Source organism: Gadus morhua, chromosome 18 (genome assembly GCF_902167405.1).
Source record: "Gadus morhua chromosome 18, gadMor3.0, whole genome shotgun sequence".
NCBI lineage: Eukaryota > Metazoa > Chordata > Actinopteri > Gadiformes > Gadidae > Gadus > Gadus morhua.
This window is the reverse complement of record NC_044065.1, coordinates 23379122-23398708: the sequence shown is the minus strand read 5'-3', so window position 1 is coordinate 23398708 and position 19587 is coordinate 23379122. Positions and strand designations below refer to the sequence as shown.

Genomic DNA, 19587 nt, shown 5'->3' with positions numbered 1-19587 from the left:
GCTGGTAGCTGGGGACCGGGGGCAGAGGCTGGTAGCTGGGGACCGGGGGCAGAGGCTGGTAGCTGGGGACCGGGGGCAGAGGCTGGTAGCTGGGGACCGGGGGCAGAGGCTGGTAGCTGGGGACCGGGGGCAGAGGCTGGTAGCTGGGGACCGGGGGCAGAGGCTGGTAGCTGGGGACCGGGGGCAGAGGCTGGTAGCTGGGGACCGGGGGCAGAGGCTGGTAGCTGGGGACCGGGGGCAGAGGCTGGTAGCTGGGGACCGGGGGCAGAGGCTGGTAGCTGGGGACCGGGGGCAGAGGCTGGTAGCTGGGGACCGGGGGCAGAGGCTGGTAGCTGGGGACCGGGGGCAGAGGCTGGTAGCTGGGGACCGGGGGCAGAGGCTGGTAGCTGGGGACCGGAGGCAGAGGCTGGTAGCGGGGAACCGGGGGCAGAGGCTGGTAGCGGGGAACCGGGGGCAGAGGCTGGTAGCGGGGAACCGGGGGCAGAGGCTGGTAGCGGGGAACCGGGGGCAGAGGCTGGTAGCGGGGAACCGGGGGCAGAGGCTGAGAGCAGGAGCGTGAAGGCTTAGGCCGGTCACCAAAGTCCGGTGGCAGTGGCATGTAGCTCTCCGGCCAAAAGGTTGTGGGGTTGAGCAGCTCGACTGCCCACTCGAGTAAGACGTCCCTCAACTCGGGCCTTGACGCAACAGCCCTGCACGTACGCCCCAACACAGCCTCCTGCTCCTTCCTGCTGGGAATGTTCTCCCAGCCATCCATAGCTTTGATTATCTAAACTAACAAATCCTCCAACTCACGGAAAAATTGAGCGTCCGCTGGGTCCAATGGTGGTGCTGTCATACTATTACGGTTAGCGGTGCAGGCAGGCAGGTAGGACCCAGATGCAGACGGTTTAGGGAGAACAGCACTTTATTTCTGCCAAAAGGCTAAGGCAAGGAGCAAGGAGCAAGGTAACACAGGTGACAACTGAGAACACGCAGGACGAACTAACCACAATGACAGCACCAGGAACAATTGAAAGACAAGGGCTTAAGTAACAAACACAAGACACGCAACGAGGAACAGCTGAGACACATTAGGGGAGGGAGCAGTAATCAACACAGGAGGGAAACACACCAAAACAGGACACAGGCCATGACATATGACACATGAACCATCTTGAAAAACAACCACATCCTTCTTAAAGAATTATGCATCTTAAAATTATGCATTAATTGTTTAATGAATATGCTAGTTCTTGGAACAAAAACGGTTGGGAACCCCTGACCTCAATCCAAAATATCCTTTGTAACCATTGCTTGATGAAAATGCATCAATCATTGAGTATGTTAAAGTGCATAATATGGTGATTTTTATTTGAAGGGTAGTTTAATAAACTATCACATTAGTGATGAAAATAACTACCTTATAAAAGGAAAAACATGGGATGTTATATCTTATATTTGTGTTATAATGCACTTAGCTTCCTTCTACTTTGCGTGTGTGTGTTTTTATCAAGCCACCAGTACAAAAGCTTTGTCGCTTTGTCACAAGTGTGACAATGGATCTGAGAGTTTCCTTGGTGGCTCTCTGCCCAATACATTGAGCGCTGAGTAAGTAGTCCACTTCCTGCTTCTGTTGGGGCCTATGGGGTCAGTTCCTTCTTGAACCTGAGAGCTCTGCCAAGCTGCTTTCAGGGCTCAACCTTATTAAACTGCATTTAACTTGACAGTCACTGCCATCTATTGGTGCACCAGGAGAACCTCCACCCCTCCACCCTCCCTTCGCCCTCCACCCCTCTCTTTCTCCCTCCACCCCTCCATCCCTCTGCCTCACCATCCCTCCACCCCTCAAACCCTCAACCCCAACATCCCTCCACCCCTCCATCCCCCCTCCATCCGCCCTCCCCTGAGGTGCGTAGTGAATTGTCTCAGTGTGAGATATCTCTGTCTCTACAGGCGGCTGCAGCCTCAATGCATCCACATTGTCCTCCGTACAAAAGAAGACCCCCACGTTAAAGATCCCTTCCCTCCTATGACAGTCGAATATGGCAGCCAGCCCTGTGGGCCGCTGTTCATATTGTTCAAACACACGCACATCCCTACGTGCACATTGGTCACACATGTGTGGACACAATAGCTCCGACAGGCACCAAAGGAACACTATAATTTAAAAAGAGTAGAATTCAGGTTCACACATAACCAAACACATGCACACACACACACACACACACACACACACACACACACACACACACACACACACACACACACACACACACACACACACACACACACACACACACTCACTCGTCCAAATACATGCAAAGAAATAAACAGAGACATACATAAACACATATACACACACACATACAAAACATATACATACACAGACTCACGCACATCAATACATATCACACATGTGCAGACATATTTGACTACCACACACTACATGAGATGGCGCAGGTCCCAGTGCATGCTGCTTGCATGCAAAGTCCATGTGGTTGGCTGCAGGCCTAGAGGGGGGGGGGGGGATCTGTCCCCAACTGTCTTCCTGTCTATTGTTCACTATAGCCCTCTAACTTTTAAATCTTTGATTGAATCCTGGCAACCTGTTAGCCTTCATTATCATCATCTCCACCACCACCAGTATCATCTTCATCATCACCATCGTGATGTCATCATTGCAGTCTTCTTCATATTCGTTTTGCTCATCCTCTTCTTCATCTTCATCACCACCCGTCTACGTCATCCTCAGACCCATCATCATCCTCAGCTGCAGAAACGTTACAATGTTATTATAAAGTAATGTCTTATACATATTCATGCATTTTATTTCTTCTTTAATCCATCTTACTTTTATATCTGGATTGCTGTGAGTTCAGCTACAATGCTAGTATCTCTGTGAAACTCAGTGGTCTATGTGGGGAGACTGTTAATATGTGTGATGGTTGAGGTCAGATTAGAATGATTCTTATGGAACATACGGGAGAGCTGCATCTTTAGACAAGCAGTGTGTGCTGGACTGCTAGCAAATCATGGTAACGATTTTTCAGGATCATTCACATTGCGAACCCTGATATCATCTTTTTTTACAAAACAAAACAATGAGCAAAGGGTAAAAATGTATGTACCCTTTTTTTTGGAAAAAAAGAGCAACATGATGGAGAAGTCATTTATTTGTCTCTCTTGTTTGTCTGTGTAATATTGTCTGTTGCCACGCTAAAGGGGTTCACCCCCTGTCTCCTCACGCCCAAAGACGCAGGGGGGTGAGGTTGAACCCGATGGATTAGTAAAATAATACAGATGCTGTAACATGCTGCCATGCAGGATATCTCTCCCTGAGTGTGTGTGGTGATGGCTGGTTGAACCTGTGTTAATAGGTGTGCAGCCTCACCCAGCCCCAGAGTCCAAGCAGTCTGACTCGGGCCAGGTGAGGCTGCTTGAACCAGCCATCAACCATACAGAGTGAAGATAAGCTTGGTTAAAGATGTAGGCCTACTTTTTTCATCACTGACACGAAACAATACAATAAGTAGACACTTTGATACAAGGCGATACCCAGTGAATTCCAATACAGGTAATTAAGGAACAGGTAGGGCTTATCCCCGATCATACAGGATAAATATTAATATCATATGAATAGAGCAGAACTGCATCCTGACTGTATCAAAATACAAAAAGATTCTTTCATGAATTATATCTGTAACTCAAATATTCAGTAAATGTACAGGGCCAGAAGAAACGTATCATTTTTCGTAACGTATAACAGATAAACGTATAATTATAATTGAAATTGCAGCATTCAAAATACTGAAAATATGGCATACATTTATATATTTTTACATCAAAAAACATAGTAATACTCCTCTTAACTGATCCTATCCATTCTCTCTCTCTCATCATCTTCCAGAATCTTTTCCTGAATACTTCTGTGCCAGGGTTGATATATATGCTCACGTTCAAATACCTAATTGTTTTTTTTTGGGGGGATCCAGCCATTGCCAAACGATCCCTTGCCAACAAACCTTCTGGAAGATTCCTGGCTGCGCCTCGTACCCTCCAGGTGCAACCAAGAGACCCCTTGCTGCCAGTGTCTCAATACCACGTCGTGCGAGGGTTCTGGCACTCTGAAACCACCAGACCTCGAGAAAAACATTTTGTTTTGCCTGTCTGATGGATCCCCCCCTTCCCCAATTCCAGGGGGCTTCCAAAGAGGAGATGAATCTCTTGGCGGAGGCTTTCTGCTTGATGTGCTTGTTGTTGATGAACTTGGCATGGCTGAAAGCGGGCAGCTTAGCGCTCTGTGGAATAGCTCTCTGGTGAACGCCTCCAGGTCAGGGTTTTGAAGAGGTCCAGCTCGGTGCCAGTCTGGCCCCGCGGCCAACCGACCCACCAACCAACCGACCACGGCACAGACGCCCATCAACGCAGGGCTGCTTGTCAACAAGCTCTGGGATCATGTCCTGCATGCAGAGGAGGAGCGGCAGGGGGATGCTTCTCCTCTGGGTGCTACATGGTCCTATCTGGCTCATGCTCACCTGAAGTATAATCTGTGTTGGAAAATCTTGTACCCGATAAAGAAATATGATTCACTTTGATTTGATGATGCTGTTCTCGAAAATGAATAACACAAATAGTATACAGACAGCAAAGATAAACACACACATGCATACACACACACTTTTTACTATGACTACTTCTACATGGGTTCCTTCAGCACTGAAGAGCACGAGAAGGAATTTTGAATGTTTTCTCACACAAACACAACACAGATGTCAGTACACACACATACTGTGACACACGCGCACACACACACACACACACACACACACACACACACACACACACACACACACACACACACACACACACACACACACACACACACACACACACACACACACTGTGGCAACCCGGCACGGTGAGCGAACCATCTCCTCCCAAACAGGACACCAATTCGTGGGGGAAAGCCAAAAAAGGCATGGTTAATCCAGAACATAACAGTCTCTCAAAACACAAATATTGTAAAACCTGGGAGGAATCAACAGTCCCCTCCTTCGTGGGTGGAGTCCCGTCACCCAAGAGGACCAGTCTCTCCGTGCAGGAGCTCCAGGGCTGGGAGATGCTCAATAGTCTGCTCAATAGTCTGAAACTTAGTTTAACTTTCGGCAAGCATAAAGTCCGAATTTTACTGGTATGCAATCCAAAACCAATATCTACACACAGGGCGCAGAGTGCTAAACTTTGCGTCCTCTACATTATTTCATATAATTCTTTGTTGACAGTTGACAATACATTACAATAATGCCCCTATCGTGCCCCACCACTAAAGTGTGTATTGATGATGGTTGGATCATACATGCATGGGACTTGTTTCATACATTCATGGGTTGGATTATACTTTATGGGTTGGATCATTATCATACGGGTTGGATCATACATAATGGGCTGGACGGATGCTTTCTTTAGGGGAGAGATGACAAGTGCCGTTATGACGCATTCGTGTCAGCCCAAAAAATGGACAATGCCATTTCTATCGAAACTGAAACCGGCTCCTAACCAATGGCTTTTTTATAAACAACCCGACAAAGTAACAATACATACATAATTTCCATATTAATCTTTATTGATGATTATTAACAATTAGTGGAACAATGTGGGGCTTACTATGACACATAACTTACTATCTTTGCTAGAGCTACAATCCAAAACAATAAGTATCATCAAAAACAGAGATCATTTATTTCAAATTCTACTGATAATTTGTACTTGTAAGAAGGGACAAATTGGTAGGCTTTGGTTAAGTTATTAAAATAACCGTACCTAAATGTACAGAGCCCGTCACTATGTGATTGTGATTTTCAAATTACATAACGTGATTAACTCGAACGCACCATGGACCACTACAAGGAGGGGAGACCAATGAATGCTGTCGTCTGAACACAAGAGACAGTCTAAAAAGACAAGCGAGTCTAATCTTGATTAAAACACACACATCACTGTCTGGGGGGACCGGGAGGGATTGTCACATTGATCCCAGTAAACAGAGTCAACGTTAGTCGCGGTGCCGTTTTGGGACAGTCCGCCTTGTTGATATCCAGAGGAGCTGAAGGCCCGGGCTGTGGACAGCCTGCTCTTAGCCCCACGGTCTTTAGGAGCCCATGTAAGTCCTCCTCTCTACTACCAGTGAATGTACTGGATCAGCTTTATGAACTGTACTGTATCTACTATATATATTATATATATCTCTATTCAGACCGTGACGGTCGGTCTGTTGTTGTGAGCTGCTAACGCTTAGCTCCTGGCTAACTTCCCCGGTCACCATTCAGTTCGTTTATCGCTAAACGTTGAAAAAAATTAAAGTCATCGCTTTGACTGAGGTTTAATTGCAATTCTTTGAGTTTAATGTCTTGTTTGGAAGGAGGTGCAAGCGAATTTCTTAGAGTTGTGCTCTGCTTTGTTGTGCCCTAGCGGGCTAATTTAACGGGGTCGGTGTGGCCTTGTTATGCTAGGCTAACGAGACGCTATGCTATGCTAACGTTATGATATGCTAACGGGGCAAGTGGACGAGACGCTATGCTAGGCCAACATGGTTCATAGACGAGACGTTAGGCTAGCCTAAAATTGTAAATGGACTAGACGTAGTGGATGAGATGTTATGCTAGGCTAAGAGGGAAAGTGGATGAGATGTTATGCTAGGCTAACGGGGAGAGTGGATAAGATGTTATGCTAGTCTAAGGGGGCAAGAGGATGAGATGTTATGCTAGGCTAAGAGGGCAAGTGGATGAGATGTTATGCTAGGCTAAGAGGGCGAGTGGTTAAGACGTTTGGGTCGATCTCAACTCTATCCAACAACATGCATGCGGGGGATTTGCTTAAACTAGTAAAATACGGTGATTTCATACAGATTTTGGTTTTATTCTTCGCTAGTGTGTTGGGGGAAATAATCAATACGAACAAGAGAGTTAGTGAATCCATTACCTTTCTACTTAATTCTTGTTGTATTTATTTGTATTTCAGAAAATATGATTCATAGGCAACAACAATGACGTCCAGATTTGGTAAAACCTACAGTCGGAAGGGAGGGGAGGGCACGTCCAAGTTTGATGAGGTACTGTCCAACAAGAGAGCCACCCTCAGCACCAAATGGGGCGAGACCACCTACAAAGCCAAAGTGAGCTCCAAGCGCGTCGCCCCTGCCAGCAGTGCTGCAAAAATTGACGCTCTGCGGGAAGGCCACAAGCGGCCCCGCATGACAGATGACAAATCAGAGGATCCATATGGCTTTGACAGCGACGACGAGTCCAAACCGGTGTCATCCCGGTCAGGGAGCAAGCCGTCCCCGGCCAAGCCCGCCTCCGCTGAGCCTCCCCAGGCCGAGAGGCCTGGCTTCTCGCTGGATACCTCCAGCAGGTCCTCCACCGCCCTCCAGGGCTGGTCCCTGTCCTCTACGCTCAGTAGGGGGACCTCAGCTGCATTGAGCAGTGACCGGAGCCAGCCCAGGGTCTTGGAGAACACTGCAGTCTTCTTCAATACCACCACCACTGCCTCCACTACAGGTAAAATGATGGACACAGGGAGAGCATAGTGGCTAAGGGGTTTATCTCTAAGGTACTGGGTTTAATCCAAGTGTTTCCCCTTGGATGGAGCAACAGGCCCATTGTTGTCGTTCACATTTGGTAAATCTCTCTCTCTGACGTCACTCAGGTAGAAATCTTGTTCTGGGACGAGGTAATGCTTTTATCAAGTTATGTTTAGTCGAGTTATGTCATAACATGTAATCAATTTCCAGGGTAGAGATATGATTGGTATTGGGAGTGTTTTGAGGCCAATCTAATCCCAATTGGCAAAACCAGCTACCTTTTACAACATATTCACACCACATATTGCAATTTAGCTCAAAATAAGGTGATGAAATTAGCGGATTGTGAAAATAGGGTTGGGTTTGTATTGATTATTTAATTGTTTTGAGGCAAATCCATAACACGCAATAGCTGCTTTCACACTAAGGTGTAATTTCTGCCATTCTCCCGCTATTCTCCTGATAGGCCGTATGCCTGAACATCATATCCTGACATTGGTATCCTGAAATTCTCATGAGAAAAAGACTACCCCTGAGGTAGTTTTCTCTCTGTAGGAAATGTAAAATATCTTTATAGAGTAGAAAGTTGGTATTTCTCACACCCCTAGTGTGCGTGTTGGCGACTGTTCTGCATGCCATTGAGTGGCCTCCTAAATGACAACAGCCTTTTGCTCGCTGAATGGTTAAAAAATATTCAGCATCGGTGCAGATTTACAGCCACTACTAGCCAGTCGCACATTGAGCTTTCTCCAAATGCGCCGTTTCGGTGTCTGTTGCTTTAATGCAAATGAGGAGGAGAGAGGCGGGTCAAGGAGGAAGATGGGGGAGTGGTCCTGAGCAGCTTTCAGCCATGGTACCAAGCGCTCTGTTTACAGTGGTTTATGGCGACGGCGAGGCGCACACAGCCTTTAGGCGTGTTCTGTTAATATTCTAGAACACACTGGAGTCCTGGAGCTCTATATCTAAATAATAGTATATTATACATGGATATCTATATCATATAATATATATTATCACGGCCAAAAGCTGTGTGAGCCTCCAGACGATATTATGAATCGAAAACGACCGCGTAGGGTTCTCCGACGTCTCTGGTTCTTCCACGTCCACATCAATCTGAAGTAGACTGAACCACAAACATGGAGGAGAAAGGGATTGTTGACCGAGGTTGTCTCCCGCCAGAGCTTAGCTGCAGAGGGAGCGGTAAGTGCTTAGGCACCGACGCCTCCTGCAGCGCCGAGGCGGTGGTCCCTCGGCAGCGGGAAGCGGGGCTCAAGCGGGAGACATTTGAGGCCAACAATCCCTTTCTCCTCCATGTCGTGGTTCATGTACTTCAGGGAGTCAAGGCCAAGGTTCCTTTAGTTTCCCCCAATTCATTCTCAACCATGGCTTAGATAACCCCCACTACGAGTCTCGTTGTGGAAACACCAGAGACGAGAGTCCGACGTGTTATGCACCATAATACCAACGCCGTGTACAACACTTGCGTTACAGTCCTGGAGCTCTGTATCTAAATAATATCATATAATACATAGATATCCATCATATAATACATATTATCACGGCCAATCGGGCTGTAACGATACGCGTATTGAAACCGAAATCGCGACACTCAAAGCCACGAACCTGTCTCGCGGTGTGAGAAGGCAGAAGCGCGATACGCCCTTTCTAACTCTCCGATCAAATTGTCAGATTGAAATTTGCTAATAATTTGTCCAAATAATAGTCTGCTGACACCACCCCCTCTATCGATGCCGTAAGTATGCAAAGAGATGCCCTCTCTGTGATGACAGCTCTCGTGGCTACGGAGGATTGCATTTCTCCACAGCCGTCGAAGTCCTTATATGCGATACGAACGACATTTATCCAGAGTGGGCCAAGCGTGAAAAAAATTGCCTGTGTGATCCCTGTCTCTATTTTTTTTTGTGTGATTTGACCGGCAGTGTGTCTGCTTATAGGTCGGAATGAAACGGCCACCGATTATTGACAGGATGGATACTTTATTCTACCGGACTCGTTCGCTTCTTCACTAGACACACACGCTACCGCTCGCTCTCCTCGCTCGTCCACTCACTCGCTGACGTCACTCACACACGCGCATACGTACACTGCCTTTCTCGCGCACACACATACGCTAATCGTAACACATGCCTCGTTATTGCGACGTTCGTGTTTTTCCATCGATTGAAAGTTAGGCTATTAAACATGTTGCATTCTATACGGCCTGATTATGTCATTATTTAAGCAATAGCCTAATAAGAAGCGCTAATAGGATATTTGACTAAACCAACCAAACTAGTTGAGGGTTTTTGCCTACCTGCAAGCATCCTCCAACTGCAATCTTTGGTTATTTATTAGGGATGGGCACGAGTAGTAAATTCCAAACTCGAGTGATCGAAGGAATTCCTCGAGGATCAATCGAGTACTCGTTTAGTCTAATCTATTTTTAGAATGCGACGTATCTGCAGCAGGAATAGGCCTGATGATGAACGGCAATATTACCAACCAAACATGTAATGCTTATTCTCCATCAAAACAGTCAGAGTTATCAGAGTATTCATTATTTATTTTTGCAAACGTTCAAAACACATTTTCAAAAATAAATATGCGTCTCACAATTTAAAAAACGAAACAAGTAGCCTAACCATTGCAAATAATTTAAAGCTGCAAATAAAACGGCAGAAAATGGACTATGGAAATACTCAGTGTTGTGATGTTCTCCACACGGCCGGGATTAAAGCTACGTCTTGCGGTGGTGAAAATAGCCGACACACTTGGTTGCTGCGGGTCTGCTTTCTTGAACTCACCGTTGTGTTTCAGGAGCATATGTTGCCGCATAGTACTTTCTGGTAGCTCGATTTCGCTTGGCATATTTTACATTTCACCTTATGATCTCCTATTTCTTTAAAGTATTTCAATTCTTCGCTGCGCTTTGCTTTAACCGCCATCTCTTAACTTTTTGAATTCTGGCGTGCCTGCACACGGCACGGAACGCTCCACACAGAAATGGATACATTTCATTTGCTTTGTGCCCACGGCATGCGTTAGTGGCGCCGACAGAAAATTGCTTCAGAAAACTTGGTGTGTGTGTATATGCAAACTCGAGTTTGCCTGTCCACCAAACGAGTTCATTTGTAACAAGGAGTACTCGAGTAATCGATTCCTCACGCCCATCCCTATTATTTATTTATTAATTTAGCTATACTTTAATAGTATTCTTTCTGTTCAAATCTGTTCAGTGTTCCAAATTATTTGTTATTAAATGTTACATTAAGTTAATCGTTATATAAGTGTTGTTTAATTAAAATGCTTTTTAAATTTAAAAAAATCGTGGGCTATATCGAACCGTGGGTCAAAAATCGTGATACAAACCGAATCGTGAGTGGGTGTATCGTTACAGCCCTAACTGAAGCTGTGTGCGCCTCCAGACGATATTATGAATCACAAACGACTTTGTTTGGGTCTCTGGTTATTCCACATCAATCTGAAGTAAACTGAACCGCCGATGCCGGCTGCCCGCTGCCAGGCGGTGGTGCCGCCTTCGCGGCGGTGGTGCCTCGCTGCAACCGGCGGCAGGCAGCATGTCGCAGTTCAAACTTCAGGGAGTCAAAGCCAAAGTTCCGTTACCCCAATTCCTTCTCAACCATGGCTGAGATAACCCCGACTACAGTCTTGTTGTGGTAATACAAGAGACCGACGTGTTATGCGCCATAACAGCAAACACTTTGCACACACACACGTACACGCACACACGGCGCTCGTACACACACACGGCTCTCGCACGGTCGTGTTTCATTGGCGGGCCAAATTCTCTGGGCGGGCCAGGCAGAGAAAGGGGAGGAGCTTAGATCCTTTATGATGACATATGGGACCACGTTCCAAATCATTGCGCCTGAGCCTCTGTTTTTTCAAAGGCGAGCAGAACACCTAGTGCTCGTTTTACACAGATTGCAAATTTTAGCCACTGGGGGACCATAGGCAGGCTAGGGGAACTCATATTTATGTTGGAAAACCTCATAAAGGCTGATTTTCATGGCACAGGACCTTTAAACGTTGGCACTGCTTTTAAGGGGTCATTCTCTGTGTGAACGCTAAAAGTTAAGTCTTTTCATCACCCTAAAAGTACACATCATACAATAAATTACAATCAATGAGTTCACAGCTACACGTGTATATAGAAAATTATTTTATCATTATTAATTACAACACTTGGCTAAACATTAATGGGTCCCATCCTTCTACGCTCTCTTTTTCCGGTAATGCAGTCTTTCGCGACGACTTTCTTCTTTTTTATTTCTTCTATTTATCTCTGACTCATGCTCCAATCTGTCATAGATCGATGCTTCGGGTGTTGTGGATGCAACGGAATATATGATGCATCGTTGCAGCAACATTTAATACCTGAATAAGTCCTGTGTCTAGCAGTGTAGACCTGCCCAGGAGACAGTCGGGCATTAGCACTCCTCTCTATAGAGCCATAGATTGGTCGACTTTTACACAATGGGTAAATTGTAGGGGTGTAACGGTACGCAAAAATCTCGGTTCGGTACGTACCTCGGTTTTGAGGTCACGGTTCGGTTAATTTTCGGTACAGTAAGAAAACAATGCAAAATATAGTTGTTCATAACACCCTTTTGTGCTTTTAACAATAGGAACATTAGACAATACAAAGCTAGAATTCGGCTCAGAAATACCAGATTCTGAAATGTAGAAATAAAAATGAATAACATTGGCTCAGACTGTTTCTTTTTTTTTTGTTGTAGTGGTGTTCGAATTCTCAGTGGTTCATTTCATGCACCATATAGTGCACTTAAAATACCCAAAATTTGAGTGTACATACGATGTACCCTAGTTGTTACTCCCGTATACCACAATGCAATGCGGTCGTGTTTTTCCGGAGGAGAAGCTGAATAACCGCGAAAACTAATACATTTAATGATGGAGTCTCTGGCTTTCGTTTAGAAATTTCAACAATTGATTTGGGATTTAACATAGAATATTTAACATTCAAAATCAATTTAAAAAAACTTGAACAAGGAAATTTAACATTCAACATCAATACAACCTCCACCTTTCCTCGTGAGTGCCCGTTTTGTTTACATGATGTCGGCGCATCTGTATGCGTCACACAAATACCCGGCGCATTTACTGACGCAAATGATGCTTAGAAATGTTCAGCGTAGTGTCCGAATTCTCGTTTGTCCGTTCCCTAAATAGTGCACTATATCATATACACTATATAGGGAATAGTGAGTGAGTGAATAGGGAACGATTTCGAACTCAGCTACTGTGCGCAACTGTGCATGTGCGGCTGCAGCATGTTCCACACATGCGGTCCTCTTACTTAAACAAAGGGAAACTTAGACACCCTGCTAACCTCACAAATCTCATACATATTTCCTCCAAACCAAAAACAACCTTAAAGCCTATCAACAACACCATCAGGATGGGTCTACTTAATGTTAGGTCTCTTAATAACAAATCATTTTTAGTTAATAATTGTATTACCACCTCTAAACTGGATTTTATGTTTTTAACTGAAACATGGCTGGAACAAAATAACAGTGCAACCGTTCTGATAGAGACAGCTCCTCCCAACTATAACTTTTTTGATGCATGTAGATCTGGAAAAAGAGGTGGAGGGGTTGCTGTTATATTTAAAAATGATTTTCAGGGGAAACAGATGTTATTTGGTGATTTTCCATCATTCAAATACCTTTGTGCTGTATTGAAATGCTCCCCCAGAGTTCTCCTATTAATTATTTACAGGCCACCCACATACTCTGCAAATTTTTTCGATGAATTCACAGAATTATTGTCTAGCATCTCCACAGACTTTGACTGTCTAGTTATAACTGGTGACTTCAATTTTCATACTGATGATTTGAATGACAAGTTTGCAAAAAAACTTTTTACCATTTTGGACTCATTTGAACTGTCCCAACATGTGAAAGAGACCTCTAGACCTGGTTATCACAAAGGGCCTCAATGTTTCTGATCTCTCTGTGACTGATCCTTCCTTGTCTGACCACTTTTGTGTTTTCTTTAATATATCTTTTATTCCCAACATACAGACAAAATCAAATACTGTCAAAAAACGGTATATCAATGAAGAATCGTATGTACTTTTTAGGAAGGCCATCTCCTTACTACCACCTCTCAACCCATGTTCTGCTGATGATCTTGTAGAAAACTTTAATTTGAAAATTTTGAAAGTCATGGATGTCATTGCACCTTACAAGGTTAAAACGATTTCTGGAAAGCAAAAGGCACCCTGGAGAAAAGCTGCTTCTGTATCAGCACAGAAAAAAGAATGCAGGAAGGATGAACGCATCTGGCGTAAAACAAAACTTCATATTCACCATGATATCTACAAAGAGAGCCTCCGTGCCTACAATTCAGACTTAAAAAGTGCTAGAGAAACATTTTTCTCCAATATCATTAAATCCAATAATAATAATGCAAAAACCCTATTTGCAACTGTTGACAGACTGACCAACCCCCCCAACACAAATTCCACCTGATCTCGATTCCACGCAGAAATAATAATACTACTACTAATAATAATAATAATAATAATAATAAAATTGAAGGCATCAGACGCGCCATCAATATCTCCACTTCAAACAAAAATGTTGGACTACCACCCTGTTCAGGCAAAAGTAACGTGGCAGGGATGGCATGCTTTAATGTTATTGACTCTAAAACTCTTGTGGAAACTGTTGCACAACTAAAGCCATCCACCTGTTGCCTTGATTCTTTACCTACCAACCTCTTTAAGAATGTTTTTGACTGCCTAGCAATAGACATATTGCAGATAGTTAACAACTCTCTCCAGTCAGGCAACTTCCCAAAAGCCCTGAAAACTGCAGTTATTAAACCCCTTTTAAAAAAGCGGAGCCTAGATACCTCTATTATTAACAACTACAGACCAATATCAAATCTGCCCTTCATAAGTAAAATCATTGAGAAAGTTGTCCTCCAGCAACCTAATCACTTCCTGGCATCAACTGGTTGTTATGACACCTTCCAATCAGGATTTCGACCCCTGCACAGCACTGAGACCGCCCTCATTAAAGTTGTAAACGACATCCGTCTTAACACAGACTCTGGCAAAACCTCAATACTAATGCTACTAGACCTCAGTGCTGCATTCGACACTGTAGACCATACAATACTTTTGGACAGGTTAGAAAACTGGGTGGGGCTTTCAGGCACAGTCTTAAATTGGTTCAGATCCTACCTACAAAATAGGAACTACTTTGATCAGAATCAACCAACGTGATGTGTGGAGTCCCACAAGGTTCGATCTTAGGACCCTCTTTATTCAACATCTACATGCTCCCACTAGGGCAAATCATGCATAATAACAATATTGACCATCATTGCTATGCTGATGACACGCAAATCTATGTATCGCTATCACCAAATGACTATCGGCCCATAGATCTGCTGTGCCAGTGCATTGAGCAAGTGAAAGACTGGATGTGCCTAAATTTCCTTCAGCTAAATGAGGATAAAACAGATAATTGTATTTGGTGCTAAAACGGAAAGGCTTAAAGTAACCCAACACCTTCACTCTCTGTCCCTGAAAACCTCAATCAAAGCCAGAAACCTAGGGGTTATCATGGATTCTGATTTACATTTCGAAAGTCACATCAAATCAGTTACAAAATCTGCATATTACCACCTTAAAAATGTAGCAAGGGCTCATGTCCACCGAAGACTTACAAAAACTTGTACATGCCTTTATCACTAGTAAGCTTGATTACTGCAATGGTCTCCTTACAGGTCTCACAAAACAAACTCTAAGGAAGCTTCAGCTTGTTCAGAATGCTGCTGCTAGAGTTTTAACAAAGACCAAAAAATTTGAACATATTACACCAATTCTTAAATCGTTACATTGGCTTCCTGTAGGTCAGAGAATTGATTTTAAAATCATGTTGCTAACCTATAAATCCCTACATGGTTTAGGCCCAAAATATTTAACTGATATGCTTCCACTACATAAGCCTTCTAGAACACTAAGATCTTCTGAGACCAATCTGTTAATTATCCCCAGAGTAAACACGAAACATGGGAAAGCAGGTTTTAGTTACTATGCAACAAATAGCTGGAATAAACTCCCTGAGGATTTAAGACTTGCCCCTACTCTGAGCACCTTCAAAACAAGATTGAAGACTTTTATGTTTGCTTTAGCTTTCTGCTAAATCTTAAATACTTTACCTTTATTTTACTAAAATGCCTTTTTAACTTTCCCTTTATTTTCTATTTACCAGAAAAATACATGACATTTGCTGAGTAATGAAGTTGTGTCATTAAAAGCTTGACGAAGTGAAAACCTGTATTAGTGATTAAGTGCTTAATCACTGAATATACGCCATATGAAACTCTTTTGAATTTGTTTGTTGTTTGCCTTTGGTTCTGGGCTAGAGTCCTAGAATAATCACTGAATATTTGTTTGTTGTTTGTTGTTTGCCTTTGGTTCTGGGCTAGAGTCCTAGAATATTGTAATAGATTGTCCTTTAGGTCGGGTTGTAGTCCCGACTTGGGTTCAATTTAACTTTCTTAAATACATTGCACTTTCAATTTTACTTACTAAAAAGCCTTTTTAACTTTCTATTTTACTCATTTCTTTGCATATGTTTTCTTTTACTTATCTGTTATTTTATTTTATTGTATAAAAATGTTTATATGTGAAGCACTTTGAGTCTGCCTTGTGTATGAAAAGTGCTATATAAATAAAGTTGCCTTGCCTTGCCTTAATATGTCCGTATGGAAACTCGTTCGGTACGCCTCCGTACCAAACCGAGCACCCCGTACCGAAACGGTTCAATACAAATACATGTACCGTTCAGTGTTTCCCGCAGGATTTTTTTCAGCAGCGGTGGTGTGGTCCCCGAAACCCTCTAGGGTAGAGATGCACCGATTGCAAAATTCTTGGCCGATACCGATTTCCGGTTTTTAAGGAGGTCTGACCTGCCAAAACCGGTTTTTCCGATACCGATTTTCTAAGAAATAATTATAATCATATAATAGACACCATATTTGTTGGCTTGAGTACCCTTCTCCCAGACAACATTTTGCTTATATAACTGCAATTAAAACCACAACTAGTGGTAGGCTATATGCTATCATAACTCCCCTTTTCAAGAATAAAACATCACAAATAAGAAATAGAGTGAGAGTTTCACCAGTGCCTCCTGAGCAGATTTATTTTGAACACTGACATTCAGTCCAGTTTACAGGTCAATAACTAGGATAAAACTAAAATAAATACAAACAAAAGATAAAGTGCACTATTATGTACTGCAAATAAACTGGTTCTCAAAGTAAATTGCACATTTCAGGCCTTTGACCTCTCTAAATAAAAAAGTGCATCATAATATGGGATAAAAAAAAAACATCAATACAAACGGGTAGCTTTAGGTTGTGATCAAAGTACTCCAGTGTTTCCCCTACCATTGTTCAGGCCTGGCGGGCCGCCAGGCCAACGAGCGCCCCCCCCAGGCCAACAACCGGCCAAAAAAATGAAAAGAAATGAAAAAGAGAAAAAAAAAAAAAAATGAAAATTTTTTTTTTTTTTTTTTTTTTATTATTATTATTATTAGCCATAATATCATAACCATCCAAGCTCACCACCAGCTATCTCAATATGTATTGGTGCTTTATGCTCCTGTACATGAAATTAGTTTATATTAAATCAACTTTGTTTTTAGAAAAACACTGTTTATTCTCCAGCAGAAGAACTATACCATGAACCGATCGCGTAAATGCGACGTCTGATTGGTTCAGCCCGCCGTTACCATGGACATTTTTACCGCCCCCGCGAAACACTAGCCTCGTTCTTTATATGTCCATAACTTAACCAACTTGTGATGGCTAAGCAAGTGTTTTATTTGGAAATAACCAACAAATACTCTAGCATCCCGTGAAAAATGTATAACAAATCACACCATCAGCTCTTACCACCGGGCCTAAAAAAAATTCTAGGGGAAACACTGTACTCCATCCCACTCCCAATGCAATCACTTAACCATCAATGGCAGGTTCTTCTTCACAAACAGAAGCATCTCTGCCTTCTCACCAGAAAGCCTGTTTCTTTTCTCGTCTATGACATTACTAGCCAAGCTAAACAAGCGCTCGCTATCGACGCTTGTACATGGAGCAGAGAGGTAGGCTTGGGCAAGCGGGGCAAGTGCAGGGTAGTGTGTTTTGTTTTCATGCCAGTATTTCAGTACATCATTTACACTTTCATCTTCAGATCTCTTGATGGGCAACTCGGAGAGGTAACGATGTAACTGCACAGATGAAGGGCTGCCCAGCAGTCGCTCTTCCTCATTGCTAGCACTCTCCTTCAGTATCTCAGCATGCACCGAAAGCAGTGGACTTGCCCTTTTGGCTGCAGGTTCCCCAGAAGGCTGATCAGGTGTGGGTTTGCTGGCACTGGTGTCCACTGTGTCCAGCATGTTCAGAAGCACCCTTTTCACCTCATCCTTTACTTCTGCTGAGAAGTAGCAGGTTTTGTATCTGTATCAACAGACAAAAGGAATTTTATTTTTTATTATATAGCCACATTAGCCAGGCAATACATAAATGTTGTGCACTCTGAACATACACAAGCAGGCACTAAAAGGCCTACAAAAAATACCTTTTTTTGTTTTAATTAATTTTATGTTTTGATATACCCATGCAAACACGTTAGCCTATAGCTTAGTAGCAAATGCTTATTCATTTAAGAATAGTAGTGGGCTGATTAAGATTATTAGCAGTAAGTTATAACTTGCCTGGGATCCATAGCAGTGGCCACAGCGTACAGTGGACTCTTCTCGATGTCTTTAAACCCTCTCTGGACTGCTTCAAACAGCGTGGCTTTGGCAGTGCCCACACCACGGTCTGTGTCTGCTGCTCTCCCCAAAAGGCGCTTCAGTGCGGTGATTTCAGGGATGACAACTGCGGCGGTGGCTGACGAGGAGCTAATTGTCTTAGTGAGTTCCTCAAAAGGTTCAAGGATGCTCAACAAATTCTCAATTAACCCCCACTGATTTGTGGTGAGTACGGCCGGGAGCTCGTGTTCTGTTGCGTATAAGCCCAGGGCACGTTTCTGTTCCAACAGCGACTGCAACATATAAAATGTGCTGTTCCACCTCGTGGGGACATCCTGTTGCAAGCGCTTCTTGGGTTGACCCAACTCCTCCTGGATAGCGTGGAGTTTTGAATAGGCTAGCGATGAGTGTTTGAAGTGCGTGACTATTCTCCTGCCTGTTGCCACAGCGTCAGTGATAGAGCGTTGAGACTGCAGTCCCTCAATCACCGCTAACTGTAGTGTATGTGCCATACACGGGAGACTGGGGAGGTTGCCATCATCCAGTGCTTTGGTCATATTCCTAGCGTTGTCACGCAACACGACATGAACCCTCTTATCGATTTTCCACTCCGCCAACATTTTGTCAAATTTGGCTCTTAGATTGTCGGCGGTGTGGGACCCAGGGCATTCCTCACAGCGTAGAAGGACTTGATGTAGCTCAAATTCATCATCCAGCCACTGAGCAGTCAGGCTGAACATTGACATTAAGCTCACGTTAGAAGTCCAAATGTCCGTTGTGAAACTGACTGGGGATTTAGTGCCGTCCAGCAGTTTGTGTATATGGCTTGAAACTCTCTAAAACAACTCGGGCACCGCTGTGTCAGAAAAGTACCGCCTACTTGGTAATTTGTACCGTGGACTCAGGTGTTTCATCAGGTTTACGAAGCCTTTATCCTGTACTACGCTAAACGGCTGGTCGTCCAGAGCCATGAACTCCATTATTTTCTTAGTGGTGGCGTTGGACTTTTCAGTGTTGATGTCGAACATAGCAGCCATGGTGGAGGGTTGTTGTGGTTGCTGCGACTCTGCTGCATCCCTCCTCTTAGCGGCAGTGTCCTTATATGTGCTAAACACACCTGGGTGCTTCTTTTCCAAGTGGCGTATTAAGTTTGTTGTTCCAAATGTCTTAGGCGTTGATCCCCCACGGCTTATTTTTGACTTGCAA

General features: G+C 43.8%; 1 protein-coding gene across 1 annotated transcript in view; it reads left to right on the top strand.

The window, feature by feature from the left end:
- The first annotated feature begins 5864 nt into the window (after window positions 1–5864).
- LOC115531643 (wings apart-like protein homolog) overlaps window positions 5865–19587 on the top strand; it is an 85448-nt gene continuing 71725 nt past the window's right edge. Inside the window, exons 1-2 of the mRNA XM_030341001.1 lie at window positions 5865–6139; window positions 6997–7535. Coding sequence (XP_030196861.1) covers window positions 7022–7535 — 514 coding nt within the window. The 5' untranslated portion in view covers window positions 5865–6139; window positions 6997–7021. The remainder of the gene's footprint in view (window positions 6140–6996; window positions 7536–19587) is intronic.